The sequence below is a fragment of the Apis florea genome, unplaced genomic scaffold (assembly GCF_048593485.1).
Source record: "Apis florea isolate Af1SG1 unplaced genomic scaffold, ASM4859348v1 contig_3496_pilon, whole genome shotgun sequence".
In the NCBI taxonomy this organism is placed as follows: Eukaryota; Metazoa; Arthropoda; class Insecta; order Hymenoptera; family Apidae; genus Apis; species Apis florea.
The window spans coordinates 4,652,499-4,677,776 of NW_028256773.1; the positions used below are offsets into that span (position 1 = coordinate 4,652,499).

General features: G+C 30.0%; 2 protein-coding genes and 2 long non-coding RNA genes across 5 annotated transcripts; 2 read left to right on the plus strand and 2 right to left on the minus strand.

Annotated features, from left to right (window-relative positions):
- Window positions 1-149: 149 nt before the first annotated feature.
- Window positions 150-13,978, minus strand: VGlut (Vesicular glutamate transporter). The gene is made up of 9 exons (XM_012494794.3): window positions 13,803-13,978; window positions 13,133-13,353; window positions 12,479-12,798; window positions 12,223-12,397; window positions 11,788-12,080; window positions 11,287-11,667; window positions 10,984-11,190; window positions 10,242-10,518; window positions 150-179 (listed from the first exon to the last, which is right to left on the minus strand). Exons 1-8 carry the CDS (start codon window positions 13,976-13,978, stop codon window positions 10,273-10,275), a joined length of 2,019 nt encoding a protein of 672 aa, XP_012350248.2. The 3' UTR covers window positions 150-179; window positions 10,242-10,272.
- Window positions 8,216-11,891, plus strand: LOC116415546 (uncharacterized). The gene is made up of 4 exons (XR_004226168.2): window positions 8,216-8,342; window positions 8,519-8,633; window positions 11,234-11,672; window positions 11,749-11,891. It is a non-coding gene; the product is annotated as an uncharacterized LOC116415546 (long non-coding RNA).
- LOC147656794 (uncharacterized) lies at window positions 11,919-16,251 on the plus strand. Its single transcript, XR_015293897.1, has 4 exons — window positions 11,919-12,057; window positions 12,158-12,451; window positions 12,536-14,062; window positions 15,855-16,251. It is a non-coding gene; the product is annotated as an uncharacterized LOC147656794 (long non-coding RNA).
- A 2,201-nt stretch (window positions 16,252-18,452) lies between these two features.
- On the minus strand, window positions 18,453-25,207 carry LOC105737297 (uncharacterized). 2 transcript variants are annotated; one of them, XM_012494790.3, is made up of 4 exons: window positions 25,143-25,207; window positions 24,933-25,063; window positions 23,945-24,372; window positions 18,453-23,487 (listed from the first exon to the last, which is right to left on the minus strand). In XM_012494790.3, the coding sequence occupies exons 2-4, from the start codon at window positions 24,987-24,989 to the stop codon at window positions 19,902-19,904; spliced, it is 4,071 nt and encodes a 1,356-aa protein (XP_012350244.2). In that variant the 5' UTR covers window positions 24,990-25,063; window positions 25,143-25,207; the 3' UTR covers window positions 18,453-19,901. The 2 variants fall into 2 exon arrangements, with proteins under 2 accessions (XP_012350244.2, XP_086769827.1); XM_086913701.1 differs by lacking the exon at window positions 25,143-25,207 and adding an exon at window positions 25,101-25,118 and having other exon boundaries at window positions 24,933-25,016.
- Window positions 25,208-25,278: the final 71 nt, after the last annotated feature.

A 25,278-nucleotide genomic window follows, 5' to 3' on the forward strand; every position in this document is an offset into this window, starting at 1 on the left:
ATGAAATATATAATGAAAAAAAGTAAAAAAATAATAATTATAAAAAAAGTAAAAATATTGAAATTAACAAAAAAAATTAATATATTGATCTTAATTTTTTTTATTAAAATCTACATAAATACCATAACCTTGATTCGTGTTATATTATACTTGATCCTTGTTTTATTATATTTGTTCGTCTGAAAGAAAATTGAGTATTTGAAAAGATCGGCTTATAATTTATTATCAATAATCAGTATTTCTTATCCTTTTTTTTAATTACATAATACACTCAAAATTACAGTATACATACATATTTTACATAATTACTGTTATAATAATTATTAACAAACCAGACCTTATCGGCGTATGTAACAATGACTTTTTTTTTTTTTTTTTCTTTTGCTTTGTTTTCATTCTAACTTGCAGCTACGTGTATATAATAGAACAGGCCTGCTATTTTTTTTAAACAGTCAAAATAGATTTTCTTTAAATTTTCCACCATGGGATATTAAGATCATCGCTTCTTCTTCTCTGTTTAATTATGAAACCACTATAAGAGAGTGCGAATTAGTGATTATCTTTAAGAAATTTAACGTCAATGGACACAAAAAAGAGAGAAGAAGTTAATAGATAATGTTTCACGCTGAATATCGATCCTTTCGCGATTATTTTAATAGTAGGGCATGCCATGATCGCGAATCTTTAATGGCCTTCAACTCTTCAAAATGTGACAATGATACACGCGACAATTGATTTCTACATATCTTCCAACTTTAAGACGTTCAAACTGATATTATTAGGTGCCGACGTTGTAACGCATTATCAACAAAAAATGCATTTATGTAACGCATTAACAATTTAAACTTCGCGCCAAATCTCCATATAGATGATAAAATTTCAGAATTTTTACTACTATTAAAAAAATTCATTAAATATGACGAATAATAATATTCACAAATATTTTATATATTTTTTTTCTTTTTTTTTTTTTTTGACAGTTGTATGAATGAAAAAAAAATGAAAATTTAATTGATATATAAATATAATTACTTTTGAGCGTAAGTATTATTAAAAATATTACGAGAATTAAAAATTTTAAAAATAATAAAATATATATAATTTTAAAAATAATCATTTGTTTAGAAGATTTAAATCGAAGATCAACATGACAACTCTCGTTGATAATGCATTAATCGAAAATACACTGGAGCACGTGAAAAGTGATCGAGCGTGTGAATAGATCGTTAATTCTAAAATCTTGTGTACTTTGATGCACAGCACGGAAGAGCAGATTCTTTTCGACTCACGCGTAACTCTAGTTTTCGAATGCCCTTAACAAATATATTATTGTCGATTAAACCATAAGTCCGATCAACTTTAATATTGTCAGTTCGATATACTAGGATCGATCGAAATATATATAATAATATATATGTATATCATGTATATATACGTATACATATATAAGTATGTGTATGTACACACGCACGTCCATACACAGAGCATACATGCATCCATACCAGTACAGAATCGCGGGAAATACAAACAGCTGAACTGACATTTAGGTGAGTAATTGAATAATTATAAAAATGAAAATGTAATCGGTATTTGATAATGATTATATCAAATGTTTTATCATTTTTAAAGAAAGAAAATATTTATATTTTGCTAGTTAAAAAATTAGGAAAAAATATTTTATTACAATAGATTAAAATATTGAAATTAATAATTTTTTAAAATTTTGAATTATTTGAATCATTTGTCTACTTAATTTAAAATATTGTTTAAGAGTTATTTTATATTGACATAGATATGATGATAAATAAAATTACAAAAATTATAATCAGCAACTTATTAATATAATCATTTCTTATTTATAAATCTAACTTGATGATAAATTTTCGCAAAAAACATTGACATATTATTGACCAGCTCTGTTATGCTCTTTTTACGTACAATTTCCAGAGATATATAAAAAAATTTATTCAATAAATTCGAATAAATTTATTTGTATATAATTTAACATAATTATCAACACAATAAACAGTATTACAATATCGCATAATTTAATAACATACATACACTAGTAATAATACTCATTGCTGATCAATAATGTGTTAAATCTTAATATATGATTATGAATATAAATATACAAATTTTTTTCATTACTTAATTTTATCTTATATAAATCTATTTAGATTTATTCCCTTAACAATATTAATGATTATACATATTATAGAAATATAGAATGAATGATTTCTGAAAATTAAAGAAGATGTTCCGCATTCTACAGAGAGAACGAATTCATTTAATTATTTTATAAAGAGAAAACAAAAAATTGTTTTTAATACATTTGCCATTATTCGAAAAATGCAAATACGTTTTCGTTTTATCTGTATAATAAATTATTCCACATGTAATAATCGCTATATAATTTTAATATTTGATAAATATAAAATATAATAGCAATGAATAACTGATAAACATAAAATATTCAGCAACATAAAACTACAAGAAGCTTATTATAATAAAAATATTTTAAATATTTTTTTTCGTGGAATGCTCATATTTGTTGTAAAAAAGTTATTTTTTTAGAACAAATATGACGTTTTTAATAAAGAATTTAATAAATTAAAATTTAAATTTCAGACATAACTAATTAAAATTTTAATTATTGTATGTCACAATATTTTCATAACCTGTTTTTGATTTCAAAATAATCGAAAGCATAACGAAATCTCGCATAATATTAACATATATATTTCTAAAAGATTTCTATTTTATTGTCTATATATATATATTATTTTTATTATATTTGCTTCCTCCATTTATTGTCAGTATTAATAAGTAAAAATTATTTTCGCAAAACAAAATCGATGAAAAATGTCGCTCGAGATTATACCTATAAAATGTACATATAACGACATATAGTACTTATATGTGTACGGAACATGTAACATGCCATACACAATATATACATATAATGTATATTATAATATAATGTATATGTATATTATATTTATTTTATTTATTTATATATATATATATTTATATTTATATATTTTTAAATATATCCTTTTATAGCGTATATTACGATTTAGTTTACTTAAAATTAATACTTTCACGTTTATCATATATATATAAATAATATATATTTTAAGCATTTCCAGAACTTCACGCCATCTACAATTGCGCCCGAATACAGTAGCGTAGCAAGCTCATCAGACACTCTTAGTCAATCTCTTATACACGGCACTCTTAAAATGTATTTGAAAAATTGAATCAAAATAATTAAAAATTACTTCTGTAACACTTGAATAATTATGAAACTTTTTTTTATATAATTAAGATTATCGCAATATATGGTTGTTTTTTCTATGAGTGACAAAAAACAAAACCAATAAATATTAAATGTTTCGAATAACACAATTAATATATGTGTTACTACAAGATATCTTTTATGTAATAGTTTTTTGTCGCTTATAAATATTATAATTAATTTTCTATAAATAATAATAAATGTAAAATTGTGAATAACATATTAATTATTAGCATGAATAAAGGAAATAATTTTGTATCTATTAACAAGAAATATAACGATATACATGTATAACAATAAAATATTTTACTATACTTTATAATTTATCGCAGAAAATTTAGATACAAATGTGTTAAAAATTTTAAATATTTAAAATAAGCAAAATAACTTAAAAATTATAACAAGTAACAATTATATTAATTAAATTTATCCTTATTAAAAATATTAATAATATTATAATAATATTATAAGATCATAAATATTGTACTCATAAAAACTAATGATATTAAACTTTTTTTAATAATGTTATATCCATTGGTAACAAATATTTTTTCATAATATAACATGATAATACATAGGTTTAATATAATATTCTCCTGATTAATATTTGTGAATAGTTATTAATCAAAATTTTGAATCAAAAACATAATGAAATATATATCATTTTCATATTTTAATGCGACTTTCAATTTTCTTTTATTTGTCATTTAATATTGCATATATAGTATTTTTGATTATACATATATGTAAAGCTAATTATTATTTAAAATGATACAGGATACACCGAAGAAAGCAAGCGCGATATTTAGAGCTCTAATCATAATAGTATCCATAAAAAGTACAGTGTAATTCCATCTGACGGGTTCCCAACTTTACCAATGTAATTAAATCCAGAAACAATTGGTTCCTTTCGTATTCAATATATTAGAGCGCTGCGATCGGCTTACCCCGTATTTTTGTTTTTCTTTATTGTCATAAAATTATTATCGGAGCTATATATTTATATAAATATATCAGTATTATTGTTCGAACAGCATTAGAACTTATCCTACGTATCATTCGTAGTGATTATAGTTAATGTGTATCTCCAGTTCAACTCCACTTCTTGATTTAACAAACGGATAAACGTTAGGCCAGTTACTACTTCGATACAATAGCATATATAATATATGTCTGATGTAGCACTGAAATGCGAGTCACGATTTAAAAAAAAAAAAAGATTCAAATTGTGATTGAAAAATCCAAATTATAGCAGAGCAGAGTCATAATGATTATGCTATATTTATATGATATAAAATATTATTTGAACTAGATCATTATATTTTATTCAAATACTTTTATTATTTTAAAATAGTAATAGTTTTTCTTTCATCCTATGCTTTATTACTTTTATAATTTTATCATTTTAGAGTCTTCATATTTTCATAATTAATAGTAATTAGTTAGTTATTTTCATATTTTAATAAACTACATTTTTTTTAACTCCATTTCTTCAATTTTTATTAATATTTTAATAATCTTATTATTTCAATAAGTATCTTGGTCTTTCATATCTTTCTTAAATAATCGTTTCTACTTTTTATCATATTCGATTTTCATCATATGTATGTATTATCAAAATTATTCATAGTTCATTCATTATTCAATTGGTTCATTCGTTTATTTATTATATTGTTTTATAAAATATTATAAATAAATTATTTTTCAATTTTATTGTTGTTTATTATTTACAAACGGACTCAAACTCTCTTAATAGTTCATATAATATTTCAAAAAATAGTCATTCTTACTTTGATTTTTTAAGAAACAACTATAATTTTATATTAAAAGATAAATTTGACTCTACTCCACAAATATAAAATTATCGGTATACGAATTAATTAATTAGAATATTTATTGCAAAATCCTAATCAAAATGTGATACTTTCACGTTATTTCGATAATAACTAAACACGCTACTTTCTTCCGCTAACGTAATGACAAATCGTTCCGCTTGGCGTTTGAGTGGCAAATATAATGGCGCATTACATTGCGTGTAGTTCGTTAGAACGCATGTCATTTGAATTTCCGGCTTTTCACCGAATGAAAGAACCGCGGAACGAAGGCGATACCACGGAAATGTCAATGTATTAAAAATACATTCGTCATTATATTGTCCGTATCATTATTACAATTATACTGATTATTCTTAAGTAAGTAAATCGTGACTCTGACATTACCTGTCGGTAATATTATGCTCGGCAGAAACTGTTACAACAGCATAACGATTTTAACATAATATACGAAATCGTCGAATATAGTGTTCGACGAGAAAGCTTTATTCACGGTCTCAAAGAATCTTGTCATTCAATAAATTTTGAAATTAGCATTTTGAAACATGTTAATTTACTATTAGGTAAATCAATCGAAAATATTTTTTTGCGTTTTAGAACGCATTGAAGAAAAAAGCTTATGTAACGATTGTTAACTCTTCGTTTCGCATAATTGCTAACGTTAAAATCTATACATATATAATATAATAAGATATAAAAGTAATTATTGTCAATATAATTTTGTTTAAGACATGAAAAATTTTTTACTAAAGTTAATATTCTGGTAGTTAATATTTTTTTATCAAGCTTAATAAGATACGGTTTAATAAATTATTTAAAAAAGTATAAGCATGTATGTATTTTCATTGTTTTATAACATTGTATTATTGGTCATTATATTTTTAAAAATTTTTTTTATTGTCTTAGAATTATTATTTTCGTATTTTTTTTTTTAATTATTGTCTTGAAAATAAACGAAGAGTTAACGTATTCTTGAAAAATCTTAACAATGAATTGCATAAAAATACTAGTTTGTTGCATTATTATAACAAGTGCATGAAATTACAAAATATTATTGTCGACACCGAAATATCTAAAAAATAAATTATTTCAAAGCGAATTTTTAATCTCTAGCAAATTTTCAAAACATTTTTTAATGCTGGCATTTCGTTTTCAGCAAATTTTTCGTCTATTGCGATTACTTTCGATTATCGATCGCCATATACGTTGCCTCCAACGATATATACTATACATACATACATATATATGCGTATATATAATAATATAATATTATTTTATATATTATATAGTATAACATATGATATTTTGTGTAATAACTCTTTCGTGTACTAATATATTTATGAAGATTAACAGTTAATGCTATGCTATATTATTTACACATTGTTTATAAATATCGAAATTTATATTAATTATAGAATCATTGCTTTTCTATCAAAATCTCTTCACGTGCTTGTTTCCAAAGACTATGGAAATTATAACTATAAATATAATATAGACAAAAGAAAAAAAAAATTCATTCTATAAAAATATAAAGAGTATAATATTATATAAAGAAATGAATAAAAATCTGTAAATTAATTTAATTTGTTCGAAACTTATAATAGAAAATATTATTCTAATTATTTTACGAAAAAGAAATAATATTATCATACAAAAATTTTGATACGAAAGAGTTAATATGATTAGCTTAAAAGATGGTATATGTAACATGGGCTCAATGCATACATATGTATATGTGCGTATGTGTATATGTATATATATTAATTACAATCACGACACACGATCAAGAAAATGTATAATATAATCTAATCTTATTCATCAATTAGCGCATTAAATTATCTGTATTTATTGGCCATATATATATATATATATATATATATATATATATAATATTTATATATAATATCTCATATTATGTGCCTATAATTTTTTTAGAAAGATATCGCGCAAATTGACTAATCTCGTGAATTTTCGGGCAACGAAAAAAAAAACTCTTCAAATAATAAAGATATAGTATTTTATGATTTGGTTCGACGTGTATAATGAACTTTCGATCGATCGTTTTTGATATAGATATATATAATTAGTTTTTCCAATTATTATTATTCTTTGTAAAATTCCAAAGAATTTATTTACAATTATTATATAATATCAAAATTATCAAACCTCTCTTATACTTCTCTTCTCTCTGACACGAAATTTTACTAATAAAAATATATATAATTATGATTATAATTTTAATCACGATATAGATATAATTCGAGTTTAATGTATAAGTTGTCTGAATATGGAATAAATTTTTATCTTATTTATATTGATAATCACAAAATTAGTTTATGAAATAAAGAATGTATCTTTTTTCACAATATTCGATTTAACTATAATGATTTTTTAATATTTTAATTCGATTTTAATTTCAATTTATAAACGACCGATCGATGTATATATTTTTCAACGTACGATCTATATACATTTATATCGTTACGATTCATTCACGAAACAATATAATAAATTGAATATCATTTTATTCTCAACACGCATATATTCTGTTCTTCAAAATTGATGATCAAAATCCCTAATATTCGAATTTAGTAACGAAATATATATATACTTTTTGTACGTATATTATGTGTGTTTGTGTAAATGCCCATGTGTGTTTGTGTAAATGCCCAAATATGAATATATGTTTGTGTAATAATATGAAATACAAACACCTAGGACAATATATTATGTATAATAACGCGACGTATTCCTAATTCTCGAACTGACGTTCGAACTTTCATGGATATACTTTCATCAAATACGTACAGTAGAACTCGATGTATCCGAACCGTGGCACCATTGTTCTAAAAAAACTCCAGGATCTCGATAGCGTCTATACACCATTTTCAAGAAACATTTCAACATTCACAAGAAACCTCGAGTAACATACCGACATATTCACGAATTTCTATATTGTGATAGCTAAACTGTGTAACCTCTTCAAACACAACATTCACTGTACATCACGCGTAAATTATCTAAACTTCAAGAGCGCATTCTAGTGGCGATTTCAATGAAAACTATGAATCGATTATACTCGATTTAACTCGATTAATAGTCGATTAATTTATCACTTGCTTTATACTACTATTTTTGTATTGTGTTCGAATCTATTAATCGAGTTTCATTGAATATAGATTATATTAATTGTTCGTTGTTAAAGATAAGTTCTGTATCAGTTTATTTCATATTTAGTATTTCCAATGATGATCTATTTAATAAATATACTTTTCTATATTCAGAAAAATCACGAATAGATCACCACGAATAAATATTACATTTTAATTTCAAAATATTATATTATAATATACTGTTCCATATTAATAAAATCAAAATTTTGTAGATATCTATGATTTCGATTTCAAAGCAATGAAGAAAAATATGTTTGAAGAGGTTATCAATTTTACGGAAGATTCTCTTGTCGGTGCGCAGGATGAGAATTCACTCGAAGAGATCAGGTCCCAACAAATAGAGCCCTACAGTACTTTATATCTTAACATACTAATACTTTCATTTTATCACTTTCTTATGAATACTTTCATACGTTTCAGATACGTTTTTGTTAGGATTCGTATATTTGTGATTACATTTAAATTTGAAAGGCTTAAATAACATAACCTCATCTATGATACGAATTGTACCTGAATAAACTTATTAATGCTTTTCTCATATTCAAACGCCTCATAGAGAGTAGCGTTTTCGAGTAATGCATTAATTATCAGAATTCGCCAGCCCATTGTTAAAATATTGACGTTTCGATAATTAATTCGTTTTAGTTACTGTACGTTCGCTTATCATCGAGAATCGGGTTGTACTATTTCAAAATTTACGTCATAAGAGTGACGCACCATTCCACTCTATTTTTTTTTTTCAATCAACATACTTTCAATATTGGTTTTTTTTATTGCTATGTTTCTAAAGTTTCTCATCGTTGAATTATTTGCTATTAGTGCCGAAATGAAAAATCTAAAAAATACCTAAAAGTTTCAGCGATCGTGCTGAACATATTTTCTGTGCCATTGTTTCACCAAACCTTCTTGTTATTATTGTCATCAATTATTAAATTATTGTCTATGAAGGTTTGGCAATTGATTATTGTCTGCATATATGTTCATATAAATAACTTTCTCAATTCCATAAAGTTTATAAATAAATAGCAATAGCTTAAATATTTTCTTAAAAAAGATCATTATAACTTTCATTTGTTTTTATAAATTTGGCCTTTCATATCCACATTTTTCCTTATAATTTAAACAGTGGATATTTTTAACTAGTAGATCAATTACAAGTTTATAAAATATTTACTTTCATTTCACTTTTTGATATCATTTTTTGATTTTCTATTTTTGTTTCTATTTAAATATTTTTTTTTTAAAAATTGTTCGATATTTGATTTTCTTGTCATTCTAATAATTTCCTAAATGGTTCTTTTTGTGCAGCTAAATTTCTTTTTACGTTTATTTCATTTGTGTATGCATCAACAGCACCATACCCTGCACTCTTAGGTATTGCAAAAAGAGAACATTTGCTTAATCCAGAATATAAAGCCGACAATACTGTATCAATATAAGATAAAATCAAAAGTTAATAGGAAATTATTTCGTATTCATTCAACAAGCTTCTAGTACTTCAATTTCACAATAGTTACTTACTTTTACTTTAACTTAGAAATGTAACAAAACCTATATTTCATCCTTTGATAAATATTTTGATTTTATTTATATTTTAATAATTAAACTTTTGCTGAAACTATGAAAAAGATACGCATTTCTTATAAAAAAAATTAATCCTCATAATTATATTTAATATACATTTAAAATTCTCAATCAAAATATATATTTACGTATATTTTTCTACAGCAAAAGAATTATTTGTTTGATTAATTTTTAGAAAAAATAAGTAACTACTTTTTGTAAACATTATAAAAATATTTCCCATCTAACCTAAAAGAAATCTTTTTTCTTAATAAACAATGAATAGAAAAAGTAGTGGAAGTACTAGATGCAATTATGAAATAAACGTAATCGATTAAAAAATGATCGGTCAGCTTAAACATATTTCCTTACGTCCGTCCAATTAGTTGAGGGATCGATGAATTTAATTCCACTGTTGATTCTGCTGTGTTACATCATACGCATAATCATTAATCGTTGGTGGTTGTACCAGGCTCGCGTTTATATCACTGGCGAAGGGATTCGTCGAATGGAAGGGATTGTTAGTGTTGGTTTCTGTCGACCCATAACTTATCACTGGTTTCTCCTGTTGAGCATACATATTGTCCACGGGTTGTTGATCATAATTACTCCAATCATCGGTTGCTCCACCTCCCATGGATGGTTGTTTCTATGAAAGGAAAACAATATTAATTCATACAAAATATCCTGTTTAACGTTTATCTTACTTAGTTAGAAGTAAAATATTAATAATCGATTTCACAAGGAAATAACTTTTCTTTTGAATACCGTTAAGAATCTTACGAAAGATTTTTACGAAAATTTTCATAAAAATCGATTCAAATTGTATGAGTAATAATCAAACGCAATATCGATTTGAGAATCGAATATTCAGATATCACGATACGAGACTATCGATATTTCGACCGATTCCGCCCGAACTTTTCCGATCTCTTCCGAGCTCGAAATCTTGAGTATTCATACACCTTTTAAATAGATTATATTTATTTCAAGTTTATTATTATTAGATTTAAAATTAGAAAATGAATAATTCGATTTTATCGATTATTGTTGTTAAATATTCGTTAATATTTTCACAAATAATTATTGATAACATAAAAAAAATAATACATACGATAAATTCGGACTGCATAGTGCTCGGTGGTGGTGGGATAGGTGGCTTTGCTTGTCCAAATTCATCCATAGCGAAATTCTTCTGTTCTTCCATACTGGGATCAGCCCAAGGTTGTAGCTCACCGGAACAGAATATCGCATAGAATGTTACGCCGAATATGTGGACGCATGCCGCTATAAGAAACACGTTTTTCCAACTCTGAGTATCCTGTAACATAAAATTAATGTTAGTTTTCTTCTTTCTTTTCTAGATAATCGGTTCATTCACGCGATGAATTCGTACGAAACGATACGGAATAATAACCTTTTTCTCCGTGATGTGGTCTACAAAGATGGGCACCAGCAATCCCGCTATCGTGCCGACTCCATTCGACATCCCCATCAAGATACTGGCGTATCTGGGCGCAATGTCCAAATGGTTCACGTTGAAACCGGAGATGGCGAAACCACTGCATGCGACCCCGAACGCCAGCGCGATAATCGCCGCCATTCCATTCTTTTTCGTCGTCGCATGGGCAACCACCAAAAAGAAAAGAGCCTCCATACCGAAACCGCCACAATTGAAGAGCTTCCTCACATTCGTCGTCGATAATATTCCACGCTTGCGAATGTGATCGGCCAACAGTCCTCCCAAAGGCACGATCATTGTCATCAATAAATGAGGAAGCGAGCCGATGACACCAGTCTAACGTGAAAATCAATTTTTTTTCTTTTTCCATTGATTTATAAAACAATTTATAAATACACCTTCTTTTTTTAATTTTAGAAAAAATTTTTGAAAAATGATCGTTCGGATGGAACTTACTTCGAGTAGAGCCATGCCGAAAGCTTCGTGCATGAAACGAGCTTGAAAAAGCACCAGCAGATAGAAATTCCAGGATCTGCAGAAATTAGCCACGATGATGGCGTGCACCGGCATCGAGGTCAAGAATTTCCGCCAAGGTGTCGTGGCGAACGTCGGCATCGCCATTTGGGTTTGCCCCTGGCCAAGGGAATCCTCGATGTAACGAAGCTCGCGCGCCGAGATGCAAGGGTGTTTCGACGGCTTCTCGAACGCTAGCCACAACCAGAAACAGTACCAGATCAATCCGCACATACCTGAAAATACATTTGTCATTTGTTACACGATCGTAAAATTTTAATCGCAAAATTTTAACGATTGAATATTTTTCCAGCCGTCTGTTCACAATCTGTTTAAACTATCGTCAAGAAAATTATTTGGGATGAAATCGTGGCATACCGTAAAAGTAGAAGGACGCTGTCCAGCCGAAGATCGTGGTCAAACAGCCGGAAAGCGGCATTCCTATCACCATAGCAGCGTAGGAACCGCAAAACGCCAGCGTTGCTAAACGAGATCTCTCCAACGGTGGTGCCCAATACTTCCAAATACCGTGGCAAGCTGGATACGTGACACCCTGAATAGGGAAAAGAAGGATTGTGACAGATTGTTTCGGATTTTACCAAACAAAGTAATGGTGACAGATTTTCTTTCTTACCTCCACCAAACCTTTTATAACTTGTACGATCATGTCGACGATGGGGTCAACTTTCAGCGCGCCGGGCACCAGCAGGTTCAAGAACGAGGATATGGCGATAGCAGCACCGAATATCTTGTTCGCGGGATACAAGGAAGCGACGAATCCTCCTGGCACTTGGGTCAGCAGATAGCCCCAGAAGAAGGACGAGTCAAGGGCGCTCTCCGTTCCAACTGTCCAGTTGAACCTGAGAGTGTGGTTGTCATTGTCTTCGGTGGCATTCTTCATGGCCATCTTGGCCATGCCCATGTTACACCTCATACCGAACGAGATCACAAATCCTGGAAATAATTTACAATGTTTCTTCGTTTCTTTTTTTTTTTTTTTTGGATTTTGACAAGGTGTGAAATGTTCATTTCGGAGAAAGTATTCAATCCATTCAATTACAGGATACGTATGTCAAAATTAAGGTATTTAATTTCAATTCTTTGGTATGACTTGGATTTTTGTGAAGAAACTTAATTTATATTATGATATTATAATCTGACTTAAATTTTCTTATTTAAATCAGGTGCTGTATTCTGCTATTTCTTGTGGATTTCATTAGTATAAACAGATTAGCAAAAAATTAAATGAAGAATAGAGAGAGATGAGAAAGTGTGTTTAAAAATTTACCTATACAAGCCAAAGTGGCAATGGTATATCTTTTCGATAGACAGGGGCATTCTGGCTTGCAGTAAGTATCAATGTGACGCAATGGGGGCCGTTCAGGTTCCGGGAGCGATTCAAACGAGGCTTGTCTACTGTATTCTCTCTCATCTTCGAATCCCTTATTGTCTTTGCTACCCTCACGGGGCGTTTCGAATTCCTCGTAGCCAGCATTGCTTCTTCTGAACCTGAAGTCGCAAATTTTGAAATTAAATTTTCACAAAAAAAAAAAAAAAAAAAAAAAAATAGAAGGATCCTTTTCAAAAGAACAAACAGATACTCAATCTTTAATGAAAGATCTGAAATTTCAAGAATCATGTTAAAGCTAGGATCAAAGAAAATTATATTAAAACAAATTAAATGAAATTTCATTCGTGCTTTTAAAGATTATAATTTATATAATTTTTTGAGCAGATTAAAATTCCTCTTTCATAGATATTCGATAAAACTCATTGAAAGAAATTGTTTCAATTATTAAAAAAAAATACAGATATTATATAACGAGGAAGTGGAGAAAATCGTGTGGAACATGTGGGTTTAATTAACGCGCATAGTCAGAGGAATGGATGGCTGGATATAGCTTTAAACGATTTTTCGTGTGTTGTACAGCGTTGTATACGAGCATGCGTGACATTACCCAGCTAGTTTTTGCGATGCTTTGGACTTGATGGAATCGAAAGCCACGAGACCCGCCGCAGCGAATCCGGACATTTTCCAATTATTGGGGTTGCTCTCTGGCTGCAAATGGTCGCGTTGACAATTGGCAGCCCCTAAAGTACACGAAGATGGATAGATCTCATGCATAAATTTCATTATTAACAGAAATATATAATAAAGGGATATGTATCTCAAGATATGTAATAAATTGATTCATAATTGATTTATCCAGGTCAAGAAGTAAGTAATTACAAAATTATTTCTATCCCTGATATTCAAAAATTTATATATATTCTTGTATACCTACCTCTTGACATTCAAAATATTATAATTGTTACAGATATTATCACAATGAATCACAAGTCAAAATAATTTAGTGAAAACTTTTAATACCAAAATATATTATTAACATTTAACATTTAAGTTAGAAATCAAATCATTAAATTTGACTATAAAAGGTATTTTTGTACATATTTCTCAATGAAGCAGGCTCTGCATTTTATTTGCATAACATCAGATAGTACTAAATATTACTAAATAATATTGAAATTTAATATACAAATACTTTTTCACATTTAACATTTAAGTTAGAAATCAAATCATTAAATTTGATTATAAAAAGTATTTTTGTACATATTTCTCAATGAAGTAGGCTCTGCATTTTATTTACATAACATCAGATAGTATTAAATATTACTAAATAATATTGAAATTTAATATACAAATACTTTTTTACATTTAACATTTAAGTTAGAAATCAAATCATTAAATTTGACTATAAAAAGTATTTTTGTACATATTTCTCAATGAAGCAGGCTCTGCATTTTATTTGCATAACATCAGATAGTACTAAATATTACTAAATAATATTGAAATTTAATATACAAATACTTTTTTACATTTAACATTTAAGTTAGAAATCAAGTCATTAAATTTGACTATAAAAAGTATTTTTATTCTCAATGAAGCACTTTTTATTTGCATTTTATTTGCATAACATCAGATAGTACTAAATATTACTAAATAATATTGAAATTTAATATACAAATACTTTTTAACATTTAACATTTAAGTTAGAAATCAAATCATTAAATTTGACTATAAAAAGTATTTTTATTCTCAATGAAGCACTTTTTATTTGCATTTTATTTGCATAACATCAGATAGTACTAAATATTACTAATTTAATATACAATACTTCTTCCAATTAATTTGTTTCAATTTAAAATTATTTCTTATTTTATTCTTCAATCTTTTTCACTTCTTTATTCTCACTTTCGAACGAGAAACGTTTAATCCCACTTCTTGTAATCGTCGACGAGCAATCAGTTTTTAAACAATTAATCGATGAAATAAAATCTTTAAACTACCCCTTCGAAACGAAGGCACACTTGTGCGAGGACGTTTTCTTCTCGATATCGAGGTGCAGGGGGAGACTATCCCGTAGTAGGGGTGTTTGTTTGGAGTGGCAGTCTCTCCAACCCTAATCCTCGAACTCTCCGGGGAACGTCTCCAGAGGGTAGAAAAATGCGAGAAGAAACCACCTCCTCCCTCGACTCCCGTATTTTTCCCTTAAACTTCTCTCGTCCAAACACCGATATGCGATGATATAACAGAATTTGGGCGTAAAATATTCGAGTAATTTGCAGATAACGTTCTGAATTTTGAAAATCTAATTTTTAATGACGACAATCCTCGATTGAGCTAATTAGAGAGACAAAATAGATAAATTAATCAACATATTCGATTTCTATTTAAGAAACATGTATTTGAATCAATTTTTTCTTTTTCTTACCTTTAAAAAAAAATCGCTTTATTTCTTTTTTTCTAAATATACACAAATTATACAATATTTCAAGCCGTCGAATTACAAATTTTTAAAGGTATGTTAATTTTCTGGGATTTTAATTCAAAAAAATTATTCTTCTCTTCAATTTCCAAGGATTGAATAAAAATTGGAAGGGAATTTTCACATTATTCATTTATTGTTTTGTCACGTTAATAAAATTAATAAAATCGGATAAAATTTCAGGGGAAATTCTGGTGTAGATTGGCAGTCGACTTGGCGGAAAATGTTGTCACACTATCGACTCGATCGCAAAGAGACGTATCGCGGGACAATGGCTGACGGATATTAAAACGGCACGTGACAGACAAAAGGCAGAAAATGTACAGCACGTGTACACAACGACCTAGGGTGGAAGATGGAAACGACCGATTTCGCTTAATGGACTCGTTGCACATCCTTGCCATTACCTTTTCCACGAATTCTTAATAATAGATGAATTTTATTCTCACTGAATATACTTTATCGATCTTGTGAAAGTAATTTGGACATATAAGTTTTTTGTTAATGATTATTGATTTTTAAAATTGATTTCGATGTAAATTATTCGAATTATAGTGTGTGTTATATATATATATATCTTTCTATAAATACTTTACATATATTTATTATACATTATTTATGAAACTTGATTTTTCTTGAATTTCTTCGAGATATTAGATTAAGATGAGAGAGTGAATATAACGAATTTAATTAATTTAGAAATAATTCATTTAACACCCTAGATATTTTGTTGATAAAATTTTTTCTGAAAAAATATCTTTTCAAAATAAAAATGTAGTTTCATTTTAAAACGAAAACCCGATGCACTTTCGCGACAGATCAATACGAAAAAGTCTCTGATACTTTTCTGATCCCTGACATTTACACAATCCTTAGCACAAATCTCCCTAGCTATGTCAGTCCAAAGTCACGATTCACCAATCGAATCGATCCGAATTTCGAATCGTCCAATCGCACACGCACGATCAATTTTTACCACCGAAAAACCGTCTTTCGACCACGTATCGTAGATTGAATCCAATACCAATGAGATTCCCATAGATCCAACCATCACTTTTTGTAAATGAAATTCTTCCAAATCTTCATAGAACAGAATTCTTTTCTTACGAAAATTTTCTAATGGAAACGGATCACTGATAGCACAGAAATTACATCACGAAAATTTTTCCAAATGAACGTCATCTTCTTTCGTACGAATTTTACGAAACTTTTCCCAATAATGTTCTTCAGAGAAATAATTTTGCCGATTTTTTACATTGAAAAAAAATTTGAGGAATAAATCACTCACCATTAATTGAATTCCAGCTACGATTACGATCTTATCAATTTGCGGACGGAATCACCTCATTTGTTCGCACAGAAAATACATCGCACAAATCAAATCTTATCAAAATTCACAACTCTGCCCAAAAACATCCTTGGAACAACTCTTTAAAAACGATCCTCAAAGAACCAACAATTACATAATTAACCACACAAATTAAATTCAATATAATAACTTCCATTTGCATAAAGGAAAACCAAGTCCGTATATATACATACGATTACGATAGATCTTACCAGTTTCCTGACAGAATCACCTCACTGGTCACACTGAAAATATATATATCACCGAACCTTCAAACTTCACCTCTCCCACGACTTCGATTCTCCCCCAAAAAACACCCTTGGAACAACCACCCCGACAAACTCTCATCACCAATGATTCTCAAAAACCAATAACGGAATAAGCGTGTCGCACAGCGTGTATTATAAATTTCACATAAAAAATGAAAACGAAATAAGAGAAATAAAGGTTTGTCGTGAGTTGAAAACAACGGACAAACCACCACTCACCAATAATTAAGTCCAGATATGATTACGAGCGGAGTAGGGTAGCAAAAGCGCGGGGTACGCGACGGAGAACGTCGACGACGTCGCCTGGCGCCGTCCACGGCGTCGGTGGGGTACCGCCAACTCGGCTTTCGGTCAAGGCGCATGCGCGACCCACGGTGCCGCGACGCGATTGGTCAACGGTAGGTCGACGCATCGATATCACTGGCCAATCGTCTTATCCAGCGAACCCTTTTAGATCGACCCCAGGCGGGGCTTTGTTGTACCCCGGCCAATTTTGCAACAACAAAACGTTACGCAGGAACAGAAATTCGTATATAACGGTATTAACGTTAATGTCCGCGTATCCCTGACGATCCCTCGGGCATATTTATGCAATGTCCTGTAATTCACCACACAGAAACTGAAGTGAGGGTAGTTTTTAAGGGGAAGTCGAACGAGGATGTTGGAAAATAGAAAGGTTGGTTGTGGGCCGGTGTTGAGAGGTGTGGGTTTAATTGAAAGAGGGGTTGAAAAGATGATTTTTCTAAAAGGGTGATTTTATATTCTTTTGAAGGTATTAGAATTTGAGATAAATATGAAATATGTTCGAAGTGCTTGAATGTTAGAGTAGTTGATATATATATATATATATATGAATATGTAATAAGTTTTATTAAAAAATCTTAAAAACGTGATTTCGTATTTCTTTTTTAAATAAATGAAGAATAATGTTAATTAGAATTCCTTCAAAATATATTTATTAAAATTTTTAAAATAAAAATTTTTAGATATCACTTTAACTAATTTTAGAAAATATTGAAAGAATAATTTTGATTTAGAATTTTTTTTAAGATTATTATTACTATTACGATTTCTCTTATTGCAATTGGAAAACTGTTTAAAGATTATGAAATAGTTTTAATTCTCTATATCTCTATGTCTCTGAAAAAGCAATATAACAAACAGTAGTTGAAACATAAATTTTATTAAAACTTTGTAACATAAATTTTTGGCTGTAAGTAAAATACTCGAGCATTTAGTTGCTCGTGAAATATGGACGGTGTAAAACTGCCCGATTCCACTGTACAGTGTTCCTAATATTCTACTTCGTCCACACGAGATTGTCCATTTCTACTGGATTGGATTGTACAATTCTTTTATTTTAATTCTCATTCACTTTCATTTTTAAAGAAATTACGTTAACTTTATTTCTTTTTTCTTCAATAAAATTCCATTTTTTTATTTTCAAATAGATGATAATCATTAATTCTTACAAAAAGAATTCAACCTGTTAAAAATCGTATGAATGAATCTTTAGTTGAAAGTTAGGTTAGAAATCTAATCTGTTCATTAACATAAACCATTTAAACAGAACATCATAAAAATAAATGAATACGAAAGATATAAGAAAAAAAATGCAAGATATCGACAGCTTAAATCTTTCACTAGCTATTAGGAGTTGACTTGCATTGTTACAAACACAGAGTAACTGGGATGGGCACCCTCTCTCCTCGTGGTTGCCAGGAAATATCGATCTGGGTAGAGGGATGCTGCTTGCTCTCAATAGTTGGTCTACAATACTTTATCTTCTATTCGGAGAGGGAGGGGGGGAGGGGGGCTGGCACGCCTTAAATAACTCGAATTTCACTATCATTTTCACCATGATATGTGATAAGGCATTTGGCAGCAAGTGTACTTCAACAAACGACTGTATTTTATTGCCACTCAATTTTTTAAAATAAAATTGTTCCATTGCCATGGAAATCATGGCATTTGTATCAAATTTTTTTTATTTATATTCATTAGTGGTAATTTATATTAAATCGTTCAACGATTGTTGTATTTTAACGATTGGATGGAATTAATCTGTTGAGATTAAGTTTTTTGTTTAATATTTATTAAAAATTGTATATTAATGATAAAAATTAGTATTCTATGGGAAATAACATATTCTATGATACAATTTCTTTGACTATTTTTAAATTTTTGCTTAATTAAATGAAAAATAATTAATTATTCTTTTTAATATAAACTACAACATTAAATTATTAAAACAATTTACTATATTGAAGATTTACAATATATTAAATTGAAAATAATTTTAAATATTTGAAATATTTCTAACAAACAAATCAAAAACATACAAACTATATATATATACAATTGGAAAAAATTCTAAAAATATTTATTCATTCTTCCCTCCTCAATTCATTTTGTCAAAGACAATTCCACACACAGCACTATTTCTCTTTTACATTTCCAAAAAAACTATATTACATCAACATACCTAAAAGAAGGCACATCTTAAACAAAAATCTTAAACAATAAAATGACAATGAAAAGAAATGATATAAAATTATTTATCGATCAAGATCCATCCATCGATTAAATCGATCTCACTTCCCATTCCTTGTGTTACACGGTACTTGAACTCTCACAAACGTCATCCGGTCGCAATCTTTTTATCAAACAATTCTTTACACTTCTGCAAAGCGTTACGTATTGCAATAATTTCAACCTGAAATCCGCGTCGAGCTCGCTAATCAATCTGTCGTAATCGTTGAGAAAAATCGTGAGATTATTATCCTCCTTTTGCTTTCTCTCGAGCTTGTACAAACGTTTTTCAAAAGATCTCATTTTATCAGAGCAAGTTCTATTTTCCATTTTCATTTCATTTCCAACAAAATTACGCTCGCAGTTTCTTTTAGAACAACTTCTTATCGATCTCGAATCGATGAAAAAATCTTTCTTTAATTCACAATTATTCACCACGTTTTTGTTATCCCTCCTCAACACGAAATTTTTTTCACGAATAAAGTTACGATTTATAAAATGATCACCCTCATCCTCGAAAAAAACCACTCTGGTCGAATTCAAAGACACGACACTCGAACGATCATCCTTCAAGCTTCTACTTTTTAACGAATAACTATCCAATTTTCTAATTCTCGGTTTCTCTTTATTGATCAAATCCCGTGCATCGATCGATAACTTTTTCGAATCATCTTTCTGAGATTTCAAAACATCCGCCATCTTGATTCTCTTGAATATATCATTATTCTGGATCATTTTTTGACATTTTGCTTTGATTTTGTCACCAATCACATTTGTCACCCTCTTCTTCAACGATTTTCCCTCCGTGAACGTCTTCACTGTTGCCCGATCACCAGTTTCGTATCGATTCCTGGCCGTAAAAGGACAACGAATCGAAGATCTATCTGGACAAGGTTCGCAGAAAACACGTTCCTTGTTCAATTTTCCGCTTGATATACTGACCAGATATCTGTCGGTCCTCAAAAACGTTTTCGACGTGCTCGTTCCCTTATCACGTTCCTCGAGAAGCAATTTTCGCAGTTTCTTGCGTATCAAATACTTGATACGATCGATGGCTGGAAACGAGCTGCACAGACTGCTTGGGATCACGGATCCCCGACGACTTTTGTGTCGTGCAACGACTCGAACGCCATCTGTCTCCCTCGATTTACACTTCGAATCGGGCTTTATACATCTGACTCGACGAAAGTTTTTCGCGGGACATGAGGAATTGTCGCATGTCGTATAATGCATCAACTTTTGACGACACGGTGGAGTCGGTTTTCTGCACGGTGGAGTCGATTTGAATCTCCCGCGCGTTTCTTGATCCCTCGTCTCAAAATTTTCACTCGAACTTTCCTCATCGGACGCGGAAGAGAAATTCGTTACGTTGAAATCTTTACAAAACACAAATTCGGCGACAGGAGGATCTGAAATTTTCTCGCTAGTAGGTTGGTTAGACAAGTTTTGCTCGCAATTTGGACACGATCGTGGTGAATCTGTTGCATTGCTGTTAATAGTATTGCAACATCGATCGGGAGATGAAGAAATGATCGAACTAGTTTGAAATTTGCAATATTGAAGATTCGAAGGTTTTAAATTATCCGATATATTTTCTGTTCCAATTAAGTTTGATATCTCTTGAACTTTTGAGTCAAGAATCGTTTCGTTCGTGACAAATTTATTCGTTTTGCAAATTTCTTCGTCGGAGGGACTTGAGAGAGCTTTACCACAACAAGAACATTTGGTCTCGGAGTTCGAATGCACGAATGAAATAGAATCCACGCTATATTTTTCCTCCAAATTTTTCTTCTTTTCCAAGGCATTCACCTCTCGTTTGCACGTATCTTCAAAATTATACTTTACAACACCTTCTGATAAAATGTTCTCTTGTTTCGTGCAATTTTCCATTTGAAAAGTATTATTCCTTAATTCACAAGTATATATTTCATTTCCCATTGAAATCTCTTTCTTCGTTATTGAACAAGAAGTATCCTTCAAGTATTCTTCGCGTTCCCTCGTGTACGAGCATTCCGGTTCTTGCATTTCCACAACATTTTCTTCTAGATGACATTCTTCATAATCTTTTTCTTTTAAATCTTCTATCTTTTCACTAGCCACGCACAAATCTTTCTTTTCACATTGATTTAGATTATCAGATAGGAAAAACTCCTTAATCTTGAAGCATTGCTCGCGTTCTTTAGCCAACGATTGATCCTCTCTAACAACACATTCCTTCAAGCTATCAGACGAATAATCATACTCGCACAACGTCAATTCGTTCTCGGTACCTATCATGACAAATTCACGTGTCTCACTCTTTTCATATCTGAAAGTCTTTTCATCCGCAACTTCCTCGCTCTTGTATCCCTCTCTTGTATCTCGTTCTTGTATTATCGTCTCTTCGTTTTCTTCATCCAAAAACGATTCACATATATCATTAATTTCATCATCATGTTCCTTAACCCTTTCAGCATTAACCTCAAAATAAACTTTCGCCTTTTCACACTTGTCCCTCGGGCTTGTCGCGTTCTTGGAAGAAAATACAAATTCCATCTGCTTCGGCCCCTCTTTCAACCACACAAAGTTAACCTCTTTCTTCTCTTCTTTCTCCTTTTCAATCTCCAATACAGATGATTCTATACTTATAGAACTGTCGTTCGAGCAAAACGAATAGAAAGTAGTTCTTTGTTCTAATTCTTTGCAACATTCTAACCTCACTTCCTCATCGCACACATGATCGATAGGGATCTCAATAGATTTTCGCAGATTTTCTCCGTATTTCTCCCCGCAGCTCTCGACGTCCTTGTGACACGAATCACGTTTGTGTACGGTGGTACAAGTTGGTATCCTGGCCAGAAACCATCGAGACTTGGAAATGTTACCACTACTTTTACACACCAGATTCAAATCGACGCGGCCATGTTTGATCTCACAGTTCAAGCGAAAGTGCTTGATCATCGATTCGTCGAACTTCTTCAGGATGTCGTTTATGCATGAGCAAGCGTTGCTCACGTCTTTCTCGAATCTTTTCCTTAACAGAATCAAACAAGGATCCAACAAGAGCGGATCCGTCTCGAATAATCGGACGATCAGCTGATTCGATTTGCAGGGAAGCGAGAGATTGGATACGTTTGGATCTCGAATCGTGCATCGGTCGGTGCTCATTGTTTTGTATATGTAAAATTTTAATTTCGAATTTTTTAGAAATGTATTCTGATCGGTGCACACCATTTTTGATTCCTGTATACTTATTCTTCTTGGATAGGGTTTAGGGCGGATAGAGGCGTCACATGGTTTGATTAATTCGCATTGATTTGTCGTAAAGATAAAGTTCAAGTTCGTTTGGCTGGTTTGAGTGTGTACGCATTTCGTGTCATAGTCACATTTGATTTTTATCGTGTCCTGTGTTTCCGTGCAGCAATTATTCGAAGTTATTGTTGGAATTTGATTCTGTAAATTTAATTGTAAGACGAATTCGAGTTCTTGTTTATTGGTTTCGGTTTGACATATCGGCGCTTCGATTCCTTGGTTGTTAATTTGATCACAGGAGATTGTTCTACAGGTGCGATAGGATGATGGCTCCTGCGAGATTGAACCTACCTCGACGTCCAAGTCGCTGTTCGAACTCTCTCCATTGTTTTCGTGGATTTTTCGATTAGTTTTTGGATCTATATGGATTGGTGTTCTACAAAATGAAATTAGAATTCATAATTATTAATTTAATTTATCTAAAAATTTATCTAATATTTATAAATTTTAAATAAAAATCATAATATACCATCGAATTTCAATATAAATAATATATATCTACAATTAGTTTTTATTTTTCTTTCAAATTCAATCTCAGAAAGTATGAGATCAATTTTAATTATATTTTGCAATCACATTCATCAAACATTCCCAAACATTCATTTCATAATTTCGATAAAAATCCATTTTGTTTAAAAGTGGATTTAAGACAAAGTATATAAGTATTATATTTAAAATCATATTCATCAAATATTTCTCAATCCTATACACTGTCGTCTTAGTATTCAATAGTACAGATTTAACAATTTCAATAAAAATCAGTATTCCACATAAAAAACAATCAATATTCGAGAAGAAATATCATCAGGAATGCTAAGGATATGCACACTCACGAGCAATCTTGGCACAACCAATAATCTTTCTCGGTGATAAACCTCCAAACGTTCATGCATTGTAAGGAATTATGCTTGGTGGCCAAAGAATTGGAATCCACTTTCGGCCCATTATCAAGAATCGGATCCGCGAATTGTGTCACCAGGCTATCCTTCATCATACACTCGATCGTGTGCTTAATCACTTCCTGTTTGAGAACCGTGTCTTTGCAAGAGACACCGTTAGCCCAAATGGCGACCATGTCCAAGAATTTCTTCACTCGTGGAAATTGTTTCGCGTAATGCGAATTCGGTTTACACACGAACTCGTCGAGGATCGAGCGAATTCTGTTTTCCCAGGTGGAGCCCAGAAGTGGCTTGATATTGTCGAGATATGGGCCGAGTTTGATGTAATTGAGGTCTCCATTGTTGGAGATGCAAGATGGATCCTAGACGAATGATGATTAATTTTCATATGAATTCATTATTTAAAATTTATAAATAATAATTTATTTAAATGTATATTCAAAGAACTGATTAATTAATTTCGATGCTTTTGAAATAAAATGGATATATTTTTGAAATTTAAAATAAGGTAAAATAAGATAAGATAGATTAGGTTTGTTTGAATCAAGTTTGGAATAAATGTAATGTTAGATTAGGAGACTTAAGCGAAGTTCGATAAAATCGAGAGTTCATTGTTGGGAATGAGAGAAGTATTGAATAATTAGTGACTTTGGTTTACAAGGAACTATCTAACTAATTTCAATATTTTTTAAATAAGTTATTATATTTTTAAGATTTGGAATAGGTTAAGATCGGTTAGATTGAATTTTGTTTGAATTAAGTTTGAAATAAATATAGGTTAAGTTTAAGTAACGTTTTGGATACGTACTACTACTTTTTTTTAATCAAATCCTCCAAATTGAGGAAAATATTTCAAGAGCGTCGAAATAAACGAAGAAAGAAAAAGAAAAGGAATTAATGAAAAAGTAATATTTCACATTACCACAAATGTTGGATGAACTTTACACCGTGCATGCGTGATTCCTTCACACGAACACATGTAGCATTTAATTAGTTCTCACATGATCTAGGAGTTTCGATTTCGATTTGTTTGTAAAAAATACATTTTACATACTTGTAATATAAAAACTGAAATTACTAGGTGTTTTACTTGAAGTTAATCAATTATACAGATTTTTAGACATGAAAATACTTTGTCTTCAAACTTCAGTCAAGATCTATGTTATTTCCTGTCATCATATTCTAATGTTGATATCATTTTTACAAGTACATCAGTAAGATTTTATATATATTATATATATAAGATATCATTTTTATATTATATTGTG

Coding starts and splice junctions, on each gene's coding strand:
- VGlut (XM_012494794.3), bottom strand. CDS start 13,978: ATGAAATTTATGCATGAGATCTATCCATCTTCGTGTACTTTAGGGGCT. Junction 12,799..13,132: donor TGCCACTTTGGCTTGTATAG/GTAAATTTTTAA, acceptor AATTATTTCCAG/GATTTGTGATCTCGTTCGGT. Junction 11,191..11,286: donor ACCACATCACGGAGAAAAAG/GTTATTATTCCG, acceptor TTTATGTTACAG/GATACTCAGAGTTGGAAAAA.
- LOC105737297 (XM_012494790.3), bottom strand. CDS start 24,989: ATGTGTTCGTGTGAAGGAATCACGCATGCACGGTGTAAAGTTCATCCA. Junction 24,373..24,932: donor AAGTTCATCCAACATTTGTG/GTAATGTGAAAT, acceptor TCATTCGTCTAG/GATCCATCTTGCATCTCCAA. Junction 23,488..23,944: donor TGGTTGTGCCAAGATTGCTC/GTGAGTGTGCAT, acceptor TTCATTTTGTAG/AACACCAATCCATATAGATC.